This window comes from Macaca mulatta, chromosome 14 (genome assembly GCF_049350105.2).
Source record: "Macaca mulatta isolate MMU2019108-1 chromosome 14, T2T-MMU8v2.0, whole genome shotgun sequence".
NCBI lineage: Eukaryota > Metazoa > Chordata > Mammalia > Primates > Cercopithecidae > Macaca > Macaca mulatta.
In genome coordinates this window covers 101,079,755-101,107,289 of record NC_133419.1, presented here as the reverse complement: position 1 = coordinate 101,107,289, position 27,535 = coordinate 101,079,755, and the positions used below count along the sequence as shown (strand labels likewise).

At 35.5% G+C, this 27,535-nt stretch overlaps 1 protein-coding gene across 1 annotated transcript in view; it reads right to left on the bottom strand.

Annotated features, from left to right (window-relative positions):
* Positions 1 to 27,535, bottom strand: part of CNTN5 (contactin 5) — a 1,035,741-nt gene that overhangs the window by 164,729 nt on the left and 843,477 nt on the right. The window contains exons 13-14 of the mRNA XM_077964911.1: positions 7,616 to 7,743; positions 5,191 to 5,366 (exon numbers count right to left, since the gene is read on the bottom strand). Coding sequence (XP_077821037.1) covers positions 5,191 to 5,366; positions 7,616 to 7,743 — 304 coding nt within the window. The remainder of the gene's footprint in view (positions 1 to 5,190; positions 5,367 to 7,615; positions 7,744 to 27,535) is intronic.

Sequence of the window (27,535 nt, the reverse complement as noted above, 5' to 3'; positions counted from 1 at the left end):
ATATAAAATTCTCAAGGCACTAAGGGGTTTATATTCTTTCTATTCACCTAATACTCCACAAAAATTCTGCATATGAATCAGACATGTTTCCTTATGAGTCTCATGCTTGGCATACAGGTGATCATAGTTACTCCTACTTTCCAACCTTCTGACATTCAGAAGTGACTGGTAATGAAATGAACTTTAGAGGAGTGAATCCTCATCACTGAAAGGGTTAGGACATGAACTAATGATACTGAAAGAGACTTCTAGATAACAGCCTAGGCCAAACTCAATAATCTGTATGATCCAGCACAACCCTAAGATACAATATCTTTTCTCACCTTAGATTGCCTTTCTTTTTTCTGCTTTGACTATTCTAATTCTACTTGCTGAGGTCTAGGTCAGGTAGCATGATTTCCCCAAATAACATTACTTCCTATGGTTGTTAAGAAGAATCAGTGAGCTATTGTGTGTGTGTGCATGTGTGTGTGTGTGCCTAGACAGATATACATACACTATCTATCTATCTTAGCTCAGTGTTTGGCGCATAGGTGTTCAATTATTTATTTAGCTTTTCTCCACAATCATAAAATGTCACATTAATCTCTTTCCTTCCTAGTCTTCAACAAAATTTGACTGTGATTTTAAAAGTTAGTAATTGTTTTTATGGTCATATTTTTCTTGAATTGCTTAATGTCTTGCATTATCTTTATGTTTACTGAAGACTGGAATCAAACCTTCCTTTTATTTTTATTTCCCACAGTTTATAGACAAAGGCTGAACACATAAGTGGTCAATGAATATGGAGAGAGTTAGCTTTATAAAGGAGAGTGAACAAATGTGTAGTTTAAAAATCACATGATACTGAATCTTATTACCCCAATTTATGTGGCCTGGAAAAGTCTTATTCTTTAGTTTCCTCATTAAAAATGGGTTCAAAATTCCCATTCCGCCTTCCTACATGTATTGCTATAACCAGAGAACTGGGTAAATGTGAAGGACCATGCAGCTATATAGCACTTTGGCTCAGTTACCTATTTGGTTGCAATTTATCAAGTTCACAATGAAAAGGGCAGTTCTTCTCTAGTGGACCATTCTGACGACAAATGCATGAGATATTTTTCTCTGTTAAAAAAGCAGCAAATTGCAGGCCACCATGATATTCAGTGTAACACTTCTTTATGCATTATAAGGATAGAAACTTTCTTATCTCCTATATGAATAATTAGAGGATTTCAAGTCACTGGAAAACAGTGGCTCACCACAGTCCTCCATGAAGACTGTGGCTCTGGGGCCACATGGCAATGCTCAATAGCTCAGATGCTATTCAGACATCCCGAGAGGAATCAGAGGTTCTTGTAGACCTCTGACCAGCATAAACTCTCATGTCAAGACACAATAGTAAATGCTTTTATTTAGTTACAGGATGGTTATTTAAGGTCAACACTTATAATGATTATCTCCTTATTATAACCTGTACTTAACAGGTCTACACTGAATGTAAAATCCACAAACTAGTCAACCCCTGCTCCACACAGCTGTCAGAATTATCTTCCTAAAGACAAATCTGAATCATGTGAATCCCTGTTGTGCTCAAAATACAAATCAAATTTTACAGCTCAGAAATCAGTGCCTTTGAGGCCTCTGCTGCTTTCCTTTAAACTTATTCAACAAATATTGATTTATTGTCTACTATACACCCTCACTGGTTCCTCACTGTTCCCAAAACACACACTAAGCTCTTCTGCCCTTCTGTGTTTGCCTGACCTGCTCGCTCTGTCTGAAATGCAGTTTCTCCTGGGCACCTGGTGAAATCTTTCCCAGCCAGGTCCATTTCAAATACCAATCCCTTGTAACAGCTGTATGCACATAGTTCTCTGGTGTAGCTCTGTTATAGCAGATCACAGCCCATCCTGCAATTTCTACCCTTCAATGGAGCTGTCTTAGGTGTGAAGGGCTATGCCTTTTATTTTGGATCCCCATCCCCCAACAGCACTTTGCTTGTAGAATTAAAAAGATTTAAAACTAGTTTATTACATTCAGTTTATTCATAAAATTTGCCAAAAACAAAAAGGATTTGAATTAATTGGATCAAATGTTTATGTACTAATTGATTGCTTCTTCCCTTTCAACGGTGACTTCAATAATGGATTCGCTCCAAATTAATCAAATTGCTGAATTGTAAAACATAGCCTAAGAGGGCAACACAAATAGTAGAAGCATTTTCATTATTCATATTTTAATTTAAACATAATTTTTAATTTAAAGCAATATTATTTTTTAGCCTGATATGATCATATGTTTATGTACCGTGTTGAAATGCAGTTCAAAGCAATCATCTATTTTAAAACATAACAATGTGCATTGTATATAGATGTATATGTATATAGATGTATACAATGTACATTGTATATAGATTGCATATGAAGGCTAGGTAAAATAATTGACTACAGCTTTATCTACCAACTAATGTCTGTGAATAAAAAACAGTACAACTAACTGAAAAATAGGGAACATCATTAAGTCATATTTTGGCATCTACAAGATACGAAATATTGTTATATCTTTTTCCCACTTGAGAGGTTTAGTTAATTTATGTTACCTCATGCAGTGGTAATGTGTTTTTCTTCTGATTCATCCTCATTCACTCACCCACTGGCAGGGTTCTGTCCTAGGACAGTTAGCCTAGACAGTGCTCCAGTCATCAGCACACTCTATTTCTGCTTAAGTCCCTAAATCCCATTTTTATTTTTTTTACGCTGCTGGGATAGGTTAGACACCTTAGGAGATCTTTCAAGATTCTTCAATGACTCTTCTTGGAAACTCGGAGCAGGTCTTGAGTCACCCCTCTTGGCTCTCTTCTCAGCCCCATCCTGTCCCTCTGACTCCCAGAGTCTATCCTTGGTCTCACAAAAAGAAGGTATCCGCAAGCCCAGAAGACCTCTCAAATCTCCTTTCTTTATAACATTTTTATATGTTTTCTCCTAAAGCATTATTTTCCAGACATATTTTACATGGAGAAGGGCAGAAGGGAAATAGAATGTTGTTCTTTCCATTCTTTACCTTTTTATTGTCATACAATGGTATTTTCTCTGGTGTGTGTCCTTAAAGCCAGCCAAAACTCAGTGTTTGAAGTAACTGAGAGAAAGGTGATTGATAGATAATTTCTTATACACGCTATAGTTTTGAAGCTTCCATCTATTTTAAAGTACATATGCATACTAAAAGTATATTTTGGCTATGTACCTTAAAACTAAATGTTTTTCTCCCTTCTCAGTACCATAATTTGCTTTCTTCTTCTGTCTCAGAGTTTATTGTTACTGTCTCTAATCTAAAGCCTAATTTCAAAGTGGGTTGTAATTATATGGGCTTGCATGGAATAAGGAGTCCATTTTGTGCTCTCTGGGGCAAGGAAAGCATATATACAAAGAAGAACACAGTAGATGTTCTTAACTGCTAACTTTATGGAAAAAAAGGATTTATTGCCACAAATGAATGACATCAACCTAAACATATCTATGTCTAAGAGACAAAAACAATAATTCATGTAACTTCACCAGGTGCATTAATTTTTCTATTGGTATTTTAAAATAAAGAGGGGGATTACTTATAAGAAGGGGGCTATTTATTTTTGGACATATTTTTGCTTTATATATGTGATCACTCAAAATGGATGTTTGCAGACAATCCTAAGAAGATATTTTCTTACGGAATTTTTAATAAAAATGTGATATTTTAAAATTAAATTTTCTTGGTCCGTTTTGCATCATCCATGTTACAAAATTTGTAGGAACAATATTGTAGGAAGGAATGATCAACCCAACATAAAGGAAGAAGGAAAACCACAAAGCAGAGCAAAATGTGTTTAATTTAACACAATCTAAATATTTTACATATAACTTGGACATGAACAATTAAAATTAGCTCATTTAATGAGATGGTGAACAAGGTAGTTGGCAATTGTTTCTTATTTATATACTCTCTCCTATTGAAAGAAAGGAATAGTTTTGAAGAAAGTGGCTAATTTTTGTTACATTGGAAAATGCAACAAAGAGAGCTCATCTTTACTCTTCTAGTAATATACATTTACCAAATTCTAAAGTGAGAAGCTATCTTAGAAATTATCTAGTATAACTTTTTCACTTTATTTCTCCAGAAATTAATGCCCAGGCAAATCATGTGACTGGCTTTATGTTACACAGCTGATTAGAGATGAAGCTGGGACTCGATCCAGAGAATTCCTGACTTTGGATTTAGGGCTTTTTTTTTTTTTTTTCCCTTGTATCCCATAACCTTTAAAATAAAATCCAATTGAAAATGAGTTTACATACTTGGGCTCACTAGAGCTATGGTTTTCCAATGCTTCTCAAAGTGTTTAGGGACAAATCAACTGATAGTAATAAGTATGCAACAGCATTTTCAATCCAATTTGTAGGCAAAAATTGTATTTGGCTCCATCTCTTTAGCCGATATAGAAGGAAGATTCCAGCCAAAGTCTCTCTTTTTCCACCACCCCGGTTCCATCTGTCTTTCTCCTCCCTCTGTCATTATGTTACTCTATTACATTTTAGACAAGTCGATGGAGGGAAGGGGCCTCTTTTCACTTCTCTACAGTTAAAGCACTGTGATGGTTCTGTAGGATTTGGTTCAAAAGATTTCCCACTGCATTTGGTTGATTGCCAAGTAGGTACACAGTATAAAAGAAGATATTAGGGAAAAAATGAGTATATCTTTGAATACTGACTTAAGGCTAATGTGCATTTATGACTATGAGTTGCGAGTTTTATCTTTATAAATGTGAGACATTAAAGAAATTCCAAAAATTACTGTTCTTGAGGAGAAGGACAGGCAGGCATTTTATTTGTTTATTGTATCATAATAACTGTTAATGATGCTTTAAATAATGCAATCGCCACTTTAACAACATAACTTTTAAGAAGTATTGTCACTATTAAATAAAAGTGGCAAAGAAACCAGATTTACATAATGAGGAATTCTCAGTTTTTTACTGGAGGTTTTAAAATAATTACACATTACTTTCAGTTTGACATAACATAAAAAATGGAAGAAAGTGATTGTTTTTATCAAGCTGATTTCTGTCCTGTTTTTTTTTTTTTTCTTAGCATTTCATAGCTAAGCGAGGTCTTACATTTGATTCAACATTTCTAAAGTTATCATTACTAAAAGAAGAAAAGTGTATTCACTTACGGCCCTGATGCTTTCAAAATGTCCACCTTCTTCCTCAAAATCAATAGGCTGTCCTTTCAGAGTCCAGTAGAAAGTGACATCCAAACTAGCATCGTGAATTGCTTTGCAGTTAAGAACAATGCTTTCTCCCACTGTCAATTCTGTTCTTTTAGGAGTAAGTTCTATCCTTGTAGGTTCTATAGAAATAAAAATACATTAATTAACATAATTAACCTGTTGTGTTACCATATGTTATATTTTACGTTAAATAATTGAGAAAAGAAAAAATCTTTACAATACAGTTGCTGCAGATACATATACCTGATTTTTTACATCTTTAAATAAATAATTATTAAGTAAAATATTAGCTTTTGGATGCTAGGGCATATTACCATGCTTTTGTAGGGGACACATGATTTAAGAGCCTCTATTCCTATTAAGAAGGTAACTTGGATTTTAAAAAGACAAGAGACTACCTAATTAGAAGCAGCATTTGACTTTATGGAAGGAGGAACATTAGAAAAAAAGAAGAGGCTGTAGCTTCTCTGACCACTTTCAAGGAGTAAATGAAAGAATTTTTACAATAAAAATGTTTTATGTTTCAGAAAGAATTTAGGGAGGTTTCACTTCTTTAAAGATGAGAGGAGGCTACAGGGCAATAGAAAGCACCTTCCTGCAAATAACTATCTTAACAGAGATAAAAATATAATACTACAACGACACCACCTTGTATTTGCTTTACACTTGACAGGAAGCTTTTAGGAGTAGAAAAGTATTTCATAATCAGCAGAAGGTACCTCTTTTTGTACCTTTGCAGTATTGTAGATGGCTTAATTGAGATACAAAAAGAACAGTAGAAACGCTGAATGGAAATGTTTTTTGAGAAAACAATGTTTATGTTTAACTTCTTCATGATTCAGTTAAAATTTAAAAATAGACACATTTTTTTACTGGGTTTAGAGCAACTTTGAACAAATAAAGGTTAATACAGGCTTTACATTTAAGAGTTAAGTTAGTGTAGCTGATTACATTATAATGTGTTTTGAATATAGTAGAGAGGTGATGAAGATTAAGATTTTGGTTTTATTTTCTTTCCTAATTAGATTACTGGTCATAGATACAAGACAATTAACAGTGATTAACAATTGGCTTAATTAACAATTGGCTTAAATTTCCTATTCTAGGTCTATTTTTTGCAACAGTGCAGTCTGATGAAACACCACTCATAACCACTGATCAGATCCTTTAATGTTCCACATCCTTCTAAGCAGTCACTGAGAAAAAAGTGCAATTCTGGGACAGGAATGTCACTGTAAGTATTAACATTCTGGAAGTCAAATATTCCATATGGCATTCTAAGTTCTGGCCTCATCAGAGAAGACAGATAAATGCAGTACACTGTAGTTTAAATTTTGTGGGGATTGGAGTGTTCTGAGTAAATAATTAAACTCATGATTAAGAAAATAATATTTTTGTTGTTATATTAAAATTGTCTTTTTATCTAGTATTGCCTTATTATAAAATGGACCGACTAGCACACAGAAGGAATAAGAACTAAAGACTGCGTTTAAGTCCAGTAATGCATTGTATAAATGAAGGTATATTTTAAATTTTGTTCTTTTCATTCTTGATGTTCTCTCTTCTCAAATATCAGAGGACTGGTTATTTTAATTACATTTTTATTTTAAAGATAGAAAAAAATAATATTTTTATATTTTTATGGCCGGAGTGTGGTTTGCCATATGATATGCGCACAATGAAAACAGTTAAAGATACATTGGGAAAAACATCTGAAGGGAATGCCTAAGACAGATTTTGTATCACTAAACAATGACATAGAGCCTCAACAGAATGTTCTAGGCTTGAAATCGAGCTCATTTTAGAACTAGAAAATGAATGGAAACACATAAGCAGTAATATTAATATTTCTTATATAAAATAAAGGCATATAAAATTTCATTGATACAGACATCAACATCCAGCCCTGGAACGAGTTTATCTAATGCGAAGTCCTATACCAATGCTCCATCATATCCTCCTGCTGCTGCTCCTTTCTGCCCTAAATCCCTAGTTGAATTGATAATAGAGTAACATTACTGATTGATGCTAAAGTTATTCTTGGTAGAGGAAAAATGTTTTTATACTGTTGGCATACTTTTAAATTTTGAGACACTGACTAAAACTTCAGAAAGCTTGCCTCATTCTCTCAGAAATTTTATTCAAAGCAAAATAAAATTTCTGCCAATAAGAGGTTCCTTCCCTTTTGGTACCCTAAATGGTGGAAAGTAACAATTTGGCTGTTTTAGTTCTATGCTTGCAATGTATTTTATAAACAGGAGCATGCACACACTTAAGTCCAAAGATATATGCATTCATATTATATTTATTCCCTTTCTGATAAGACCATGAGACTATGGCAGTAAAACATTTACCCGTGTTGTCTTACCTTTTACAGACAGCGAAGCTATAATTTCAGCGGAACCAAAGACATTTTCCCCTCGGCAAACGTACTTTCCCTCATCTGATTTAGAAGCATTTAGGATCCGTAGACTCCCGTCTGGAAGAATAGCTATTCTGAAAATTATTTTAAAAAAGTTTTTTTTTTCTGTTTTACTGCAATCAGCTAAATATTAAGAACCAATGATGAAGTCTAAAACCATTTCTAGGGTGATAATAAATAAGATAAAGCATCACTGTGAAAATAGGCAGTGATAGTAGAAATATTTTGCTTTTCAAGAAGTATAATAAACTTACTTAAATCTTCTTATATTCAAAAAGGTTAAGGAGTTACAAGATATTTTTCTTTTGACATTTTTTTGACAGTTAATTTTAAAACTTGCAGAAAGGGTGACCCTGAGTTTGGTTATTAGAACTTGTTACTACAATATCACCCAGTGATATTTTAATATTAAGCTTGGATGTTTCACCTAAAACCAAGAGTGACCTCAAAAGTCAAATATATATATATTAAAAAAAAAAGCATAAAAACATAGAGGAGGACAAGTACAGAACACAAAATTAATTGTATACAGCCAAGAGATGATTTATGGCAGTTCTGTGTTGCCACCAGAGTAGCAAGAGTATGGGCTGCTTGCACTGCACTTTTTAAACATAAGAATATTATATCTAAGTTTGCGTTTGGCCTCTTTCAAGACCTTTGTTAAAACTGGACCTTCACTTTCATATGAAGGTGAGAAATTAAAGCATTATTAAAAATTTTTAGAAGTTCAGTGAAAATGAGGCTGACATTTGGAATTACCCTAGTCTCCTATGTATTCATCATTCCAGGATTATACAGATTTCAAATTTAATTAGTACTTTTGTCCTTTTCTCCCGTCTATGCTCCAGAAACATAACCTATTATTTCACCAGTGCATCGACCTACTCCAGCAACCTGAAACATAATAGACACGGCTGTTGTGGTTTTAGTCAATATGCCACTAGCTTTGGGTAAGAACCAGTAGCCCCTGTGAACTTAAAAATCCTAAAATTGGATCCTCCTGATTATAAGAAGGACAATTTTTTCAATGGAAATGTGATAATATTAAACTATTTAAGATTTAGAAATAATGACCTAATGTTTAGTCAACATTCTTTGTGTTATTTTAAAATGTGTTTTCAAATTTGCCAGCTAACCAGAGCTCATGGTTATTTACAGTATTGAACTTCATAACAATTGATGTTAGATTTTAGGCTGCTGAGAAAAACTGTCCATGAAATTATACTTACATATTTTCATTAATAAATATATCAGTTTGAAAATATCATATGGTTTCCAGTATGGATCAAACTTGATTTATGATGTGTAAGAAGGAAGACAAATTTAGAAAAAAGCCAAACTAGAAATGCTGAATTTCATTTTGTCGTTTAAGTCTAGGAGAGATGCTAGCTTAAAATATTTGAAATACACAATGCCCCTTAAGAGTAATGTAATGCGTTTAAGATTGTCAATGAAAAGTTCTATTCATTATATAGCATTCATTTGCTGTGAAAATGAAATGAAATTTATTCCATTTCAACCCCAAAGGTGCCTATGCTACAAAACAATGTATTAGAAAGCAAAAATTATACTTTTTGTAAACAAACAAGCATCCTCTTGTAAGAATTACAGATGGTTGACATTTATTTAACTTACTATAATTTATGCTGATTGTTAATATCTTGAAAATATGTGGATTTTACTGACTGGAGTGAATTCTAATCTAGCAGGTAAGAAGTTTGGCTTAAAAGTTTACTTCCTTTAAAGAAATAAATGTATCACAGACACTGAGTTATAGTTTTTGATTTAAGATGAGTGCTGTCTTACTGACAGGAGGCAACATTTACATAAACTATTAAAGATCGTTTATGAATGCCCTGTACTTTAGGCCCCTGATCCATTTGGGGATGCAGGATTTTGTGTACCACAACTTTTTTTTTTTTAAATTCAATTTATTTTATAATTTTAACTTTTATTTTAGATCTAGGGGATACATGTGCAGGTTTGTTACCTGGGTGGGTATATGATCCTGTCACCCAGGGTAAAGCACAGTACCCAATAGTTAGTTTTTCCTTTAGTAGTCCTCAGTTTTTATTGTCACCATTTTAATGTCCATGAGTTCGCATTATTTACCTCGCACTTAAGCGTGAGAACATGTGGTATTTGGTTTTCTGTTTCCGTGTTAATTAGCTTTGGATAATGGCCTCCAGTTGCATCCATGTTGTTGCAAAGGACATGTTCTCGTTCATTTTTATGGCTGGCTAGTATTCCACAGTGTATATGTACCACATTTTCTTTATATAATCCACCATTGATGGGTACATGGGTTGACTCGATGTCTTCGTTATTGTGAATAGTACTACAATGAACATATGAGTGAATGTTTCGTTTTGGTAGAACTATTTATTTTCTTTTGGATATATAGCCAGTAATGGGATTGCTCAGTTGAATGGCAGTTTAAATTCTTTGAGGAATCTCCAAACTGCTTTCCATAGTGGCTGAACTAGTTTACATTCCCACCAACAGTATGTAAACATTCCCTCTTCTCCACAGCTTTACCAGTATCTGTTGTTTTTGTCTTTTTAATAATAGCCATTTTCACTGGGGTGAGATGGTGTCTCATTATGGCTTTGATTTGCAGTTCTCCGATGATTAGTAATGTGGATCATTTTTTTATATGTTTGTTGACTTCTTGTCTGTTTTGTTACTGTTGTTGTTTTAAGACAGAATCTCACTCTGTCGCCCAAGCTGGATGGAGTACAGTGGTGTAATCACAGCTCACTGCAGCCTCAACCTCCAGGGGGTACAAGGGATCCTCCTGCCTCAGGTCTCTCCTTGCCCTCTGTGGCCTGCTATGCCTGGCTAATTTTTGTATTTTTTATAGAGGTATAGTTTCACCATGTTGGCCAGTCTGGTCTTGAACTCCTGGCCTCAAGTGATTTGCTCACCTTGGCCTCCCAAAGTGCTGAGATTACAGGAGTGAGCCACTGCACCTGGCTGGTCTCTTATATGTCTTTCTGTGAGAAGTGCCTGTTCATGTGTTTTGCTCTTTTAATGGTGTTGTTTTTCAGTTGTTCAATTGTTCATGTTCCTCATAGATTCTGGATATTAGACCTTTGTCGTGTGCATAGTTTGAGAATATTTTCTCCCATTCTGCAGACTATTTACTACATTGATAGTTTCTTCTACTCTGTAGAAGCTCTTTAGTTTAATTAGGTCACACTTGTCAATGTTTTTTTTTGTTGTGGTTGCAATTGCTTTTGAAGACTTAATCACAAATGTCCCAAGGCCAATGTCCAGAATGGTGTTTCCTAATTTTTCTTTTAGGATTCTTATACTTTGAGGTCTTACATTTACATTTTTAATCCATTTTTAATTATTGTATATGATGAGAGGTAGGGGTCCAGTTTCATTCTTTTGCAAATGACTTGTCAGCTATCCCAACACCATTCATTGACTAAGAAGTCCTTTTTTCATTACTTATTTTTGTCAGCTTTGGTAAGATGACTGTAGGTATGCAGCTTTATTTCTGGTTTCTCTATTCAGTTCCATTGGTCTATGTGCCTGTTTTTGTACTACTACCATGCTGTTTTAGTTACTGTAACCTTATACTATAGTTTGAAGCCCTGTAATATGATGTCTCCAGCTTTGTACTTTCTGCTTAGAATTGCTTTATTTGGGCTGTTTTATGGTGTCATATGAATTTTAGAATAGGTTTTTCTAGTTCTATAAAAAAAAATTGGCAGCTTGATAGGAATAGCATTGAATCTGTAGATTGTTTTGGGCAGTATGGCCATTTTAATAATGCTGATTTTTCCAGCTTTGCTGACAATATGATTCTATACCTAGAAAACCTTAAAGACTGCCAAATGGCTCCTGGAACTGATAAACAACTTCATTAAAGTTACAGGATACAAAATTGATGTACAAAACTCAATATCATTTCTATACACAACAAGCAAGAGTGAAATGAAGAACATCATCCCATTTATAATAACTGCAAAAAATTAAAATACCTAGGACTATATGTAACTAAGGAGGTGACAGATCTGTATGAGGAGAACTATAAAACACTGCTGAAAGAGGTGATAGAAGATACACACAAATGGAAAAAACAGTCCACAATGTTTTTTGTCTGTTAAGTGGTAGTGTCATTTCTCCAAAATTCTGTCTACTGAATCAAATTGCAAATGCTTAACAACTGAGCTTATTTTTTTTTTAACTTCACAAAAATACAGATTAGATAATGTGATTTACATTACAATATCTGGTTATTGCACACATAATTACTTATATGATTTAATATTGAATTAATACTTCCTTACAATACAGGCCCTTTGTCTTCACTCCTCTGCTGTTACCATGTGGCTCTTACATTACAGAATTTTCATATATGGGGATTAATTCTGCTCAGACATTCTTTGACTTGAAGAAAGGGAGTGAAGGGAGAAGTGAGGTGAAGGTTTTTAGGGGCTGGGAGAGATTTTGGAAATTTAAATCAGCATTCTTGCATTCAGGATCAAGTCACACTTATGTCCTGGTCTCTAGATTTCTCCATAAGTTTCTGTATAGCCCTGGAGATGTCTTGCTTCTCACCTTGCACCTAGTTACGCAATCTCTGCTTTGTGAATCTGTCCAGTAGCCCAGTTCATGTAGGATATCATTGTGATTACCCCTATCTTGCAAGAATTTATTATTGACTTCTTTTTGCCTATCTTGATTTCGGGGCCATTTTCTGGATCCTGTATTTGTTATTTCATTTCATTTTTATTTATTTTTGAGACAAAGTCGTGCTCTGTCACCTAGGTTGGAATGCAGTGGTATAATCATGGCTCAGTGCAGCCTCAACCTCCTGGGATCAAGCAATTCTCCCCCCTCAGCCTCCTGAGTAGCTGGGACTACAGGCATGCACCACCATGCCTGGCTAGTTTTTGCATTTAGTTACTTATTTATTTGTAGAGATGGACTTTGCCATGTTGCCCATGATGGGCTCAAACAGTGTACCTCTTGGCATCCCAAAGCGCTGGGATTACAGGCGTGAGCCACCACACCCAGCCTGGACCCTCCATATCTATGTTTGGCTTACTGTCAGATACTACACAACTTAGTTTAAACCTTTACAAATAGACTGCTTGCCTGGAAGTACCATCTATTTACCCATTGCGATATTATTTAGTGATCTCTGATTTCTAGATTGCATTAACAACAGAAATTTATTTCTTTACAATTCTGGAGACTGGACAGTCCAAAATCAGGCGTAAGAATGGTTGGGTTTGGGTAAGGGCTGTCTTCCTGGCTTACAGATTGCTGCCTTCTCACTGTGTGCTCACGTGGCCTTTCCTCAGTGCGTATGTGTGGCAGAGAGAGACAGAGAGAGGTTTATCTTCCTTTTCTAAAACATCACCAGTTCTATGGATTGGGAGCCTATCCTTATGAACACAATTAACTTTAATTACTTCTTAAAAGCCCTACCTCAAATACAGTTACATTGAGGGTTAGGGCTTCAACATATTCATTTTGGAAGGACACAGTTCAGTCCATAGCATGTCCTTCCTCTCCTTCCACAAATTCAATAATTTTTCCCCTTAATGTGTTGTGTACTTGTAGGAAGCCAGGAAATAAATACTAAGACCTCACTCCTCTTTATCACTTTCACTGCCCCATTCCCAGGGACAATGGAGCCCAATGATGTATTTCTTAGGGGTCAGTCTCTTGGGGCATGGTGACAGTACTGAAGGGTAGAGAATGAATCTGGAGAGAAGAATGGAGGATAACTGATCAGAGTGTGTCACAATAGTTGCAAAAAGCTAGAAATGAATTCTTAGACTTAAGATAGTTGAGAGAGTAGAACTTAGCCAGTAAAACTTCATTTACAGATCAAAGAACAAACCCCCCAAAAGTTAAAATGACTTGTTTAAGCCCATGACTTATTTATAAGTCAATTTTCACACTGCTATAGACATACCTGAGACTGGGTAATTTATGACGTTTAATTGACTCACAGTTCTTCATGAATGGGGAGGCCTCAGGAAACTTATGGAGAAAAGGGAAGCAAACATGTCCTTCTTCACATGGTGGCAGGAGAGAGAGAGCCAGGGTGGGAAGAGCCCCATATGAAACCATCAGTTCTCATGAGAACTCACTACTAATCTGGAGAACGACATGGGGGAACCACCCCTGTGATACAATCACCTCCCACCGGGTCCCTCCTTCAGCATGTAGGGATTATAATACTAGATGAGATTTAGGTGGGGATACAGAGCCATACTGTATCAACTTATTAATAAGAAATATAATTTATAAATGATTCCTATGTATCATATGTAAACACTTTAGAAAATAGAAAAGTAATAGTTTTTTCCATTGCTGCATAACAAATAGCTATTAATGAACTAAACATTCATTTATTCTTTTGGTTAGAAGTCTGGGTGGATGGGCTTAATTGGATTTTCTGCTAACAGTCTCAAAATGTGTTGGCCAGATTGGGCTCCTCTCTGGACACTCAGGAGAGGAAGCTGCTTCCAAGCTCATTCCTGTTGGCAGAATTTGTCTTGTATGTGTCCCTGTTCCCTTGCTGTCTGTCAGCTGGGTGCGCTTTCAGCTTCTGGAAGGCACCTACATTCCTTGGCATACATCCTCTTTCACCAGATTAGATTTCTTTTTGGTATCATATCAGGGTGGATATGATATCATAGAATCATTAATTAATCATTAAATAAGACCTTATGTTTTAAAGCAGGATAGGGCTGTGTTCAAATGACTGACACTGACTACTCTAGGTGTGATCTTAAGCAAAGTTTCTTAATTTCCTTCCTAAAGGTAAAACTGTCATAATATCTAACTAGTTCTTTAAAAGTATTGACTAGATAATATATGTATGTGTAGTGGTGTGTGATATACATTAAATTTTTCTAAAAATATAAGTGAAATGTGTGATAAATGTTAAAAAGGAAATTGTAGAGAGTTCCAGGAAATAACACATAAACGTCAGCTATTTACAGAAGTAATTAAGTCTTTTCTCAAGGAGTAATATTTGAGCTGAGAACTGAAGGGTGATTGATTTGAGCTTATCATTCAGTGTGGGAAAGCAGGGGGAACTGCATTTGCAAAGATCCTGAGGTCAGAAGGATCACGAAACCTTGAAGAAATGGCCAATCATGATGGCAACAGAGAGATGGTCAGAGAGGGGCAAAAGATGAGGCTGGAGGTAGGTAAGCGGGAGACCCTGTAGAACCTTGTATCCTATGAAAATCATTTGTCGTTAATTTTAAGGGCAATGGGAAGCTACCAAAAATTTTAAACTTTATTGAGATATTATGGGCATATAATAAGTGCGCATGTTTAAAGAGTATGCTTTGAAAAGTTTTCATGTATGGATGTAGTCATAAAACCATTACCATAGTAAAGATAATAAACATATGCATCACCCTCAGAAGAATCCCTGTGTTCCCTTGCATTCCTCCAGCCCCTCTCACCCCGTCTTTGTCCTAGGCAACTACTTATCTATTTTCCATCACTATAAGTTAGTTTGCATTTTTCTAGAATTTTATATAAACAGAATAATACATTATATAGTTTTACTCTAGTTTATTTCACTTGGCATAATTAAATTGAGATTCACCCTTGGGGCTCCAATTATTAGTAATTCATTTCCTTTTATTGCTGAGTAGTATTCCATTGTGTGTATATACCATAATTTGTTTATCCATTTACCTGTTGATGGATGTTTGGGTTGCTCTCAGCTTAGGGCTATAAAAAATAAAGATACCATGAACATTTGTGCACAAGTCTTCTATGGATATATGCTTTCATTTCTTTGGGGTAAATATTTAAGATTGCAATGACTAGATCAACTTCTTTATGCTTATGTTTACTTTTTTAAGAAGTTGGCATAATCTTTCCAAGTGGTTGTACCACTTTACATTCCTACCAGTAGTGTATGAGAGCTCTTGCACTTCATACGGTCAGTCTATTTTATTTTAGCTATCAAAACATGTAGGTAGTAGAATCCATTGTGGCTTTAGGTTGCATTTCCCTAATGATGAATGATCTTGAGCAATTTTTCATGTGTTCATTTTTCATCTGCATATTCTCTTTGGTGAGCGAATTGTTCAACTATTTACCCATTTTTATCAATTTATTCATTAGATTTCAAGATTTAGAGTTCTTTTACAGTGTATAAATAACTTATTTTTTAGGTATGAAACATGCAACTATTTTCTACCAGTCTGCAGAATTTCTCAATGTTTTTCCAAAAACAAAAACCGAATTTCTGAATGTTTTTCCAAAAGTTCCTAATGTTGAAGTTTAATTTATCAATTTTATTTTATGTATTATGCTTTTGTTTTATTCAGAAATCTTTACCTAACCTAAGGTCATAGAGATTTCTGTTTTTCTTTTCCTGGAAATGTTATAGTTTTAAATTTGATGTTTATGTCTGTGATACACTTTGAGTTACTTTTTGTTTGTGGTATGAAGTAGAATCTTACTATTTATTTATTTTGCAAATGGTTATTCAATTGCATCATACTTTGATTTTGAAATGATGATCTATGATCTGAATGTTTGTGTCCCCCTCAAATTCATATGATGAGCCTGTAATTCCCAATGTGATGATATTTAGAGATGGAGTCTTTGGATGGTAATAAGGTCATAAGGATTAATGTTATTATAAGAAGAGACATGAAAAAGATTGTTTTCTGTCTCTTGCTACTCTCTGACAAGTGAGGACACAGAAAGAAGATAGCCATTTGCAAACCAAAAAGAGGGCCTTCACTAGAAACTAACCATCTTAGCATCGTGATCCTGGACTTCGCAGCCTCCGGAACTATGAGAAATAAATATGTAAGCACTCAGGCTACAGGAATTTGTTACAGCAGCCCAAACTAAAACACTGTCTTTTCCCACAGACTTTACATCACTGTAAAAAATCAATTGGCATATATATGTAGGTCAAATTCTTGATTCTCTGTTCTGCTGCATTGATTTATCTGTCTTTATGACAAACCCACAGCATTTTGAATACTATAGCATAAGGACCTCTCTTGAAGTTGCATAGATTGAGTGCTTTTACTTTACTCTTCCTTTTCAAATTGTTTTGGCTGTTCTGTGTCCCTTGCATTTCCAAATGAATTGAAGAATTAGGTTGTCAATTTCTAAAAGGCATGCTGAGATTTTGATTGGAACTTCAGTGAATATATTTGCAGAAAAATTTACATCTTAATATTGAGTCATGTAACTCATGAAGAAGACATATCTCCATTTATTTAGGTCTTCAATTTCTCTAAGCAATGTTTTATAGTTTACCGTCTATAGGTCTCAGACATCTTTTTAAAGGTTTATATCTATATTTTTGGTGCTTTTGTAAAGTATTTACTTAATAAATGAACATTTTGGAGACAATTGTAAGGTCACATGCAGTTTTAAGAAATAAAACAGATTCCTTCTATGCTTTCCTCAGTATTCTCCAATGATAATATTTTGCAAAATTAATTGATGTTTTTATACCCGTTCATCTTAATTTAGAGTTTTTCCAGTTTGACTTACTCATTTGTGTATGTGTACATTTTAAGTTTTATACAATATTTATCACCACTTTGGATTTGTGTATCTACCACCACAATCAAAATATTGAACATTTCTAACCCAACAATTCTTTATTTTCCTTTTTATAACCACACTCATTTTCATCCCACATACTCACCCCACGATTTGCTTCCTAATTCCTGGCAACTGCTGTTTTCTCTCCATTTATAATATTATTTTTCCATTTCAAAAAAATCTTAAAGATTAGTGGAATCTAACAGTATGTAACTTTTGGGGATTGGTTTTTTTCAATCAGTTTAATTTCCTTCCTGGAGGCTCATCCAAATTGTTGCTTGTATCAGTAGTTATCTCCTTTGCTGAGTAGTGATCCATGGTATGGATGTACCATACTTTCCTTAACCATTCAGCTATTGAACAACATCTGGGCAGGTTCTACTTTTTTATAATTACAAACAAAATTGCTATGGGCATTAACATACAGTTATTTATGTGAACATAAGTTTTAATTTCTCTGGGGAAAATGCCCAAGAGTATAATATCTGGGTCATATGGTAACTGCATATATAGTTTCGTAAGAAACAGCCAAAATGTTTTTCAAGGTGGCTGTATCATTTAACATTCATACTAGCAATGTATGAATGATCCACTTTGTATACACATCTTCACTGGTTAGCATTGGGTGGTGTTTTAGTTGTTTTGTCTTCTGATTGTAGTGATGTTGAACATATTTTTCTGTGCTTATCTTCTGTCTATATATCCTCTTTGGTGAACTGTCTCTTCATATCTTCTGCTCATTTTCTAACTGGATTGTTTATTTTTACTTTCCTGATAAGTGTTGAGAGTACTTTATATATTCTAGATACCAGTTCTTTGTTGGATACGTGATTTGAAAGCATTTTCTGCCAGTCCATAGCCTGACCTTTTATCCTTTTTACTTGAGCTTTCACAGAGCAAGAGTTCTTAATTTTGATGAGTACCAATCTATCAACTTTCCTTTTATAGATTCTACTTTTGGAATCATATCTGCCAATTCTTTGTTTAGCCTTAGTTCATTATGCTTTCCTTGTATATATTTTTTTAAATTTTTACAATATTACATTGACATTTAAGTCTCTGATTCATTTTGAGGTAATTTTTGTGGAGATGTAAGACAGGTTGAGAGGTTTATTGTTGTTTGTCTTTGTTTTTTGCCTCAGGATATTAAATCACTCTAGCACCATTTTACAAAAGGCTATCCTTTTTCCACTGAATTATTTTTTTGCTTTTGTCAAAAATCAGTTGAACATATTTATGTGGGTTTATTTTTGTTATCTGTTTTGTTCCATTGACCTATGTGTCTATTCCTGCACCAGCATTACACAGTCTTGATTACTGCAGTCACAATAATCCTTAATATCGAGAAGAATAATTCATTTCACTTTGTTGTTCTTTGTCAAGATGGTTTTGCTAAGAATTTTGCATCTTGGTTCTTATGAGATATTGTCTATAATTGTCTTTTCTTTTAATGTTTTTGTCTAGTTTGGGTTTCAGCACAATGTTGTCTTTGTATAATGAGTTGGGAAGTATCTGCTCCACTTTAAATCTCTGGAAGAGTTTGTGTACAGTTGTCATTAATTTTGCCTTAAAAGCTGGGTAGAATTCTCCAGTAGAGCCCCCTAGGCCTACAGTTTTCTTTGTGGGAAAGATTTAAGCTACAAATTAAATATTTAAAAGAGACATAGGACTATTCAGATTATCTACTTCTTAAATGAGTTCAAAAAAGATTTTTAAGCTGGGGAATGTAATTATAAAATATACATTTCCTCTGTTATTTACATAAATGCAAATTTTTCTTGGATTTTGATTCATTAGTTCTGGATTAGCAATAAATTATTTTTCGTTCAATATGGTTATAATCTAGTAACAGGTGAATTCTAGTATATCATCACCTCTCAAGTATACTCAGGTAAATGCAGGTTTCATTATTATCAGACACTATATGATTCAATAGGTAATTCAAGGGTGTCACATTTCTTCTCATAGGTTTTTCATATTTTTTCTCCTGGTCTTATTTCTATTTGGTTGAACTATAGAAAATTTTCATTACTTGACTATTTTTATCCCATAAAAATGTCAATTTCACTTGGTTCAACCTAATGGTTTTATAATAATTTTGTGTACCAGTACTCTTACAGTACTGTAGAATAGGAAGGTTATGCTTATGTCAGGAGTACAGAAGTTACATATTTATTCCATAGAAGTTTTCTCTGTTATCTCTGATTGCTTATGTCCTAAACTGGCCCAATATCTGATGCTCATTATCCAAATGCTACAGGTTAAAAATTAAAGCAGTTGAACTCATGAAGCTAGAAAATAGAATGATAATTACCAGAGGCTGTGGCAGCATGGGAGTAGGGGGTGATGGTGGAGATGAAGATGGTTAATGGGTACAAAAGTATAATTAGATACAATGAATAAAATCTAGTATTTAAGAGCACAACAGGATAACTACAGTTGACAATAATTTGTTGTATATTTTAGAATAACTGAGGGAGTACAATTCGAATGTTAGTAACAGAAAGAAATAATGAGTGCGTGAGGTGTTGGATACCCCATTTACCCTGATGTGATGATTACACATTGTATTCCTGTATCAAAATAGGTCATGTACCCCATACGTGTATATGCCTGTGATTTACCCATAAAAATGTAAAAACATGCTATGCAACTAGGCAGGTGGCTATCCCAGCACCATCAACACGTGACATTGAATCTTTGGGATGCCACCCATTGGGGGTCAGCTTAAGAGTTCTTCAGTATATCACCTTCGTTTAAGCATCCCTGCTGACACCTCTCCAGTGACCAAGATAGAAAATACAGAATATGCCAAGTCAAACAGTGACTTTTAAATTTGCCACATAAAAGCAGCACACAACATTTCTATTCACACTTCACTGGCAAGGCAAATGGTCTCATGTGACCTCAGAACAGCAAGGAAACACAATCTTACTATGTGTGTAAGAAAAACTGCAACTGTCTGGTGAATTAATGCTTAGTGTGTATCTTGTGCTATGCCACACATGGCAGAAGATATGAAGGAAGTTTTAAGGCACAATCTTTGTTCCTAAAGTCCTAACAATTTAATTGTTCACATGAGAATTACGGAATGTTAAAATTATGTATCAAACTATAATTCTAGTGTAGCTCAGAAGGAAAGACCAATAAAAGCTGGAGGAGTCCAGTTACAAGTGGATAAGATTTGATATGGATTTTAAAGAATGAACAGGAAGGAGGAAGTAGATGAAGATTTTAAGAAAAAAGAGAACAAAATGAGCAAAGGAGGAAAATTTAAAAGTGAGCATGGCATGTTTATAAGATAGAAAAGAAATAAAACAGACCAGAATAGTGTTTTGCTTTCAGGAAAAAGAGTTAATAACGTTTGGAGAGGCATGAAGGCAACTATACTGTCAGTAGCTAATAATGAACAGTGCAAGAAAAGAGCTGCTATTCTCCTTATCATAGAAGAGTGAGTGGAGCTGAGCGTTTTGCTACAGTGCATTGATAAAGGGTTCATGATCCAGAGAACAGATGGATCCTGAAAGCCACCATAAATAATGGTACTCTTTGCTTTTGCCTCTACTTATTTTCTCTGGACAGGACATGCAGTTCGCTCCTTTGAAATGAGAACCCTTGCAGGTTTTTTTTTTACAACAAGTACAGGGTGGGGATGTGGCTATAAACCAGGTCAGAAGAGAGAGAACTTGGATCAGAAAAACAGTGGCTATACAGAGGCTCTCCTCATCTCAGAGCTGAGAATATATGACGTGATCTGGGTTGACTATGTAGGCCATCTCCTTCACACCACAGGACTTCCAACAGTATCCCAAAAAGAGCATGAATATATTCAATTTAACACTGAACAGAACTTAAAACTCTACCTATACCTTGGCTCCCTGTTTTGGTGGGCCATCCTTTTAAAAGGAAAGACAATTAAACCAGCAATTTTAATTAAAGGAGATAAGTGCTAAATACAGACACACCTTTTGGGTGAAAGTGGTATCTAAGCAGAGACTTGAAAAAGTAATGGGAATTAGTTCACTGAATAGCTGGAAGTGGAGAAAGAGTGAAGTATTTCAGTCAGATTCATCAACTACTATAGAAACTACACATTGAGTGGGTTCTAAATTCCAGGTACTGTAGATGGCTTCTGGGATATGATTCTGAATATGACCCAGTTCTTACCCTCAGGGACCACAGCATGAAAGGAAGAGTTAGGCAAGTAAGCAGGCAATTACCATGTAGTGCAAGCAATTCTGGAAAGGCGTAAATACAGGGAACTACTTGGAAAACATAGCAGGGGCAGCTCACCAGCATAGGGGCTATGAGCATGGTTAAGGAAGGCATCTCAGAGGAGCTGACATCTCACTTGGAGGTTCAAGATTAGTTAGTTAGCCTTATCTTTATCCTGGCTTGGGAGGGGAATAGGTAAAATGACCTATGGATAAGCCTATTGAATTTTTTCTTAATTACTTTTCTGAACTCTAGTCTTTGCTCCTTTCCTTCAAATTGCACATTATTTCAGGATTTAATTTCTAAAATTAAAAATCTGATTACTCTTTGCCTAAACATTTCATGGCTCCCCATGCCTACAAAATAACATACTCTTTAGTAGAACAGCTGAAGATCTTCACCAAATAGTCCTAACTTCGATTATTTCCTGCTTTGTACTGGGCAGATCTCGGAACTCTCTTGTAATGCATTCTCAATATATGCTTTATTTTATTGAGAGATTACATGTGCATTTTATACACACAAACACACACTATACTATATGAAACATACTCACATACTAAATATATAGTAAAACAAACAGTAATTACATATTAGAATTAGAATTAAAAGCAAGTATGTTATACCATTTTCTCCCTTCCATCTTCCATTCCCCTCATGGCTCTCTTGCTCACTCTCTGAATTGCTCAGACCTCTATTTGGAGACCGTTATTCTAGTTATGTAAGACCACATGCTTTTCAGTGGTCAGATTCCTAACTATTTATCACTGCTCAAATATATTTGCCTGAATTCATCCTTAATTCACTTTACATAGAATTTTTCCTGCCTTCATTTTTGCTTCCTCAGGGCTTCATCATAGCATTTGTTACATTTTTCCTTAATAGACAAGAGACAGGTTGTTTAATCCACTAAGCACTATAGTTTCAGCATTTTTAAGGGGGAACATAAAAATCTGAGACCTAAAAAAACCTATTGGCTTGAACAATGAAATAATAACTGTAGTGTTGAAAATAATACAATATAACATTATAACAATCAGCCAACTACAACCTAATTCTTCCATTGTCATATAAAAGTGTTACCATCATAAGAATATAATAAAAATGTTAGGCTGGCACAGTGGCTCATGCCTGTAATCCCAGCACTTTGGGAGGCTGAGTTGGGTGAATCAGTTGAGGTCAGGAGTTCGTGCCAGCTTAGCCAACATGGTAAAACCCCATCTCTACTAAAAGTACAAAAGTTAGCTGGGTATGGTGGCAGGTGCCTGTAATCCCAGCAACTCGGGAGACTGAGGCAGGATAATCACTTGAAACTGGAAGGCAGAGGTTGCAGTGAGCCGAGACAGAGCCACTACACTCCAGCTTGGGCAAGAGTGAGACTATGTCTCAAGAAAAAAAAAGTTATTAATCCTTTCAACTATAAAGTTATAAAAGTAATTTTTAAATTTTTCTAGCAAAAAGCATCTTTTTATAGGATATCGGTACATTTTATTGTTGATATAATGCAGGATGAGATCTTAAAAAAATAAGAAAGCCTAGGACCTATGAAAGTCTTAAAATGTTTCTGCTAATAATAAACATTTACTGATCACTTTTGATGTGTCAGACATCATACTACTTTTCTTCCCAACTTTGTTTCATGTAATGCTTCTAACCACTGTGTGAGTTAAGTATTATCGGTCTCATTTACTGAAGAGAAAAATGTGGCTCCGTATGACTTACTACCTTGTTCAAGGTTATTTAGCAAGTGGCAGAAGCCTAATTTCAACCAGGCTCTTTGATTTGTTATATATTTTCCCATCAGTGTCTTCTTGATGAATTCATAACCTCCTTCACTTTTTGTCTTCAAAAAGCACACATTAACTGGCACGTAGTGTTTTCCAAGTGCTGGTTACTCAATAAGTGAAGACTAAATACAGCTGAATATACTTGAATCACTGCATTTTATAGATGAAGACATTGAGATCCATATCACTTTAAATTCCTTTTTTGTTTAAAAAAAAAAAAAAGGCAATGGTAATAATTTACTTCGATAACATTTGGTAAGCCCTTACTGTTTGCTAGGCCTGTACAAGGCACTTTTGATACATTATCTTAATACTTACAAAGACCCAGGATATATTATTACACTGATTTAATACAGGAAGAGGAAGAAAATGAAGCACACCAGGCTGACAAACCTGGGGATTTTAAAAGTAGACCTGCTGGATTCCCAAATTTGTACTGCATTTTCAGCCACTGCACACTGACCCGAAGCAAATATCAAAAGCAAGCTTTGCATAAGATCACATGCTTAGTGGCAGCTCTGACCTACAATCCAGGCTGACAGAAGGGGAAACTCAAGGGTAACAAGATAAGACACGTGTTTCCTACAGATGATGGAAATGAAAAAAATTCATACTCTTTAACGCGATCGGTAAAATATTTTAAAAGCTAAGGGCAAAACACACTCAAGAAAGGCTGTGCTGTCACCCTGGTCTTTCTTCTCGATGAAGTTTAGCTGGAAGGAAGAAGTGAGGTGACCCAGAGAGACAAGGATGACAACAGTTAGAAAGTGAGGAAGAAAGCTTAAGTGCAGGATTTACTTTAATTAATGAGCCTCCACCCCTGGCGCTCAGCATCACTGCAAGAATCGTGAAGAAACTGCAGAGCCTTGTGTGCTGAGCCACCAAATAATTCCAGAACCTCCAGGCTCTAATGGAAGAAGAAGAAGGAGGCCACCTTTTTGTCAGCTGGATATCAGAAGGTGCTTGAGATTAAAACAAACAAAAAACCAAATGGAGAAACAGGCTTGTCTTATCTTCTTTCTGAAGGCTGTCTCTACAAGGTATTCGTCACAGGCGTATCAAGCTTAACATATACAGAACTACATTTAATCTTTTTGCTCAAATTGGCTTCTCACTTCAGTGTTTTCCATTTTATAGGATTTTGTGTGGAAAGTTCCATGTGTGCATGCACCTATTTTTGTGGAGACAGTTTGTAGTTTCCCTTAGATTCTCAAGGGAGTCTACGATGAAAACAAGGTTAAGAACTATCATAAAATTCTTTATTTTATAGGTGTTATAACTACGCCCAGAGAGGGAAAGCCTAGAGCATTTCTTTTTTAATGCTCAGAACATAATTCAGGCTACTAACTCAAAAGTCATCATTTACTTTCCTTTTTCTCTTATAACAAATAGGTGAAGTTGGATCTATTCCACATTTTACATATCTCTGATATCCGTGTCCTTGTTTCTGACTTACTGGAGAGTCTAAATGCAGTGGGTAACAAAAATGAAGTGGTTTTACTCTTTCTAACCATTGCCTTTAACTGTGCTCTATCAAATCCATTTTTCTATCCCTTTTAGACATCCAGGAAGGTCCCATCGCTTTTTGATAACTTTCAGTTGTTAAAAAGGTAAAGCTTAGCTCTGATTTATTGCTTTTCTCTCTCTCTTTTATTTAAATTATACTTTAAGTTCTAGGGTACATGTGCACAACGTGCAGGTTTGTTACATATGTATACATGTGCCATGTTGGTGTGCTGCACCTATGAACTCGTCATTTACATCAGGTATAACTCCCAATGCCATCCCTTCCCCCTACCCCCTCCCCATGATAGACCCCAGTGTGTGATGTAGTTCAGTATTGACAAGAGAGTGGGACCCAGGACCCTGCAGCTGTGAGGAGGAAAGTCTCTTTTCACACTTGTTCTCCTCCTGCTTCCAGGTTCCTTTCCTCCTCTGTGTATCAAAGTAGGGCAGAGAGAGCAGGCAAGGGACCAGTGTCTTACTTATCTAACTTCTGTTGTGGTCCCCTCTGGGATATAGTCGCCACTCTGGGTGAGGCTGGTTGTCCACAGAGCCATCTGTAACTGCGGCAGGCCTCCAAAGGCTGGCTCTTGTAAGCACACCTGTGATGTCTGTGGAACCTCCTTACTGCAGAGCTCCCTGACTTAGACTTCTCCTCCGGCACTGTCGTCTCTAAACTTCTTTCAACTACCACCTCTCCCATTTTGCTCATGGAGCCCAGAAAGTTCATGCTGGTCTACCTCCTCCGAAGTCCATCCATCCAACCCATGGGAAACTTGCATAGTCTTGCCTTTCTAAATGGTGGAGGTGGAGGTTTCTTTCCTGCCACTGCTCTGCCTTGTCATCTCTCTCTACTTCTTTTTTCTTCCTGTCCAAACAGGGCCAGGAGCTAATCAGCAACTCTGTTGCCTAGGCAAACTTTCAAACAATAAATAAAATACTAGTTTTACAATTTCTGGGGATGAGTGCTAGGAGCCTTCCCCCTTCCTTGAATTTGGAGGTGGGAGGGTTAAGAAAAAGTCTAGCAGTTCCCACTACGCCCAAGTGTACAAAAAATGTCTTCCCTTCTCTTTAACATTCTCATATGTAAAGGGTGAGGAGTGGAAAGTGGTGCAATGGGGAAGATAATGCTATGCCGATAAGGCATTTGGATAAGCAGAGCTGGTGCAGCTAGCAAGGCTCTGGAGCAGCTATCTGGTTTCTAGAATTTTAGGCGTTTCTTCAGAATACTGGTTGCCTAATGTAACTTTGTTCCCATCTTAGGCTTAATGATATTCTTACTGCTTTATCTTACCTCCCTTACCTTATTTGAGACTCTCATCAGAATTCTTCTATGTTACTGCAATTCTGCTACCTTTGCCTTTGATATCGGGCCACTCCCTATTTCAGCATATTGGTCCTGATGCCTTCACCGTGTGACATAGGATGACATCACTAGCTGACTTAATGCTCCCCACTGCATTCAGGATAAAACTCAAACTTCTTAGCATGACATAGGATATTCCTCATAATCATAACTTCTTTCTGCCTTTAATTTCATCTCAAAATCCCAGCTGCTTTTTTACATCTATATCCATCCTACTTTCCATTCATAATGCACTACTTATTCTCTGAAGAGTCTTTTCTTCAGACTCTCTGAAGAGTTTTTGCAAATAGTCTTCCTTCTATCAGACTTTTCATGCTTCCAAGTCTCATATCTAATACATTACTTACCATTCTCTAATTTGTATTGTTTTGCTGATACTCACATTTAGGTAATGTTCCCAGATTCCTAGTTATTATCTTTTCACCCACATACCATTACTTTTTCTCTGTCCTCTTATACTCCTAGTCTACTCCTCAGTATCCCAGCACTCAGCATATTCTGTTGTAAATGTTTTCCCTAGACTGAAATTTACTTGAGGAAGGAAATGAGTATCATAATAACACAACAAGGAGTCAACAAATGGTAGTTAATAAGTTCTCCAATTCCTCAGCAGGGTATTTGATTAATCACTTTTTAAAAATGTAATTCATTTATCAGACCACATTTTTTTTTTCCCCATGAAGGTTCATGATGAGATCTCTAGCTATCTAACTACAATTGGGTGGCAGGGAGTGAAAGTTAGATAGTAACTACTATGAGTTTTCATAGTATTAGTTTTAATGCAAACTGCCTTTGCATTTTGAATTAACTTCATTTGACAGGATTGCAATTGCTGTCTTTATTTCCACTGCTAAAATATTTTTCATGATTTTCACTGTTTGAGGTACCTATCAGGGTACTACAGTATTTATGTGTATTAACAGGAATGAGCTGGTTTTTCTTTGACAATACAAAGCTACTGAAAGCTTAATGGTTGTTTCTCCTTTGAACCATACTTTGAAAAAACACTATAGCTAGATATGTATTTCTAACGTTTTTTCTACTATAGAGTTTTTTTTTTTCTTTTAGTTTTTCGAATACTTTGGTAAAAACCTGTCTCAACTAAATACATTCTTTCGTTTTCCCCTGGAAGTGTTCGGCCTGCACTAATGAGAAATTGATCTCACAAAGAGAGGGAAATTAAAACCAAACACAATAAAGCTAGGTAAAGGCTTTCAGAGTGACTTTGCACTAGGTTCTAAACGTTTCCACTGAGATGTTTCTACACTGAAATATGCTGTAGAATTGGATAGTTCAAAACTGATAACTTTTTCAGTAAAAACACATAGTTGAGGAGGCATTGAATCATTTACCTTGTAGCTCTTCACAGTGCTCCGAGCTGAATAATCTGTCATTTCACATTAACTTGGACATGAA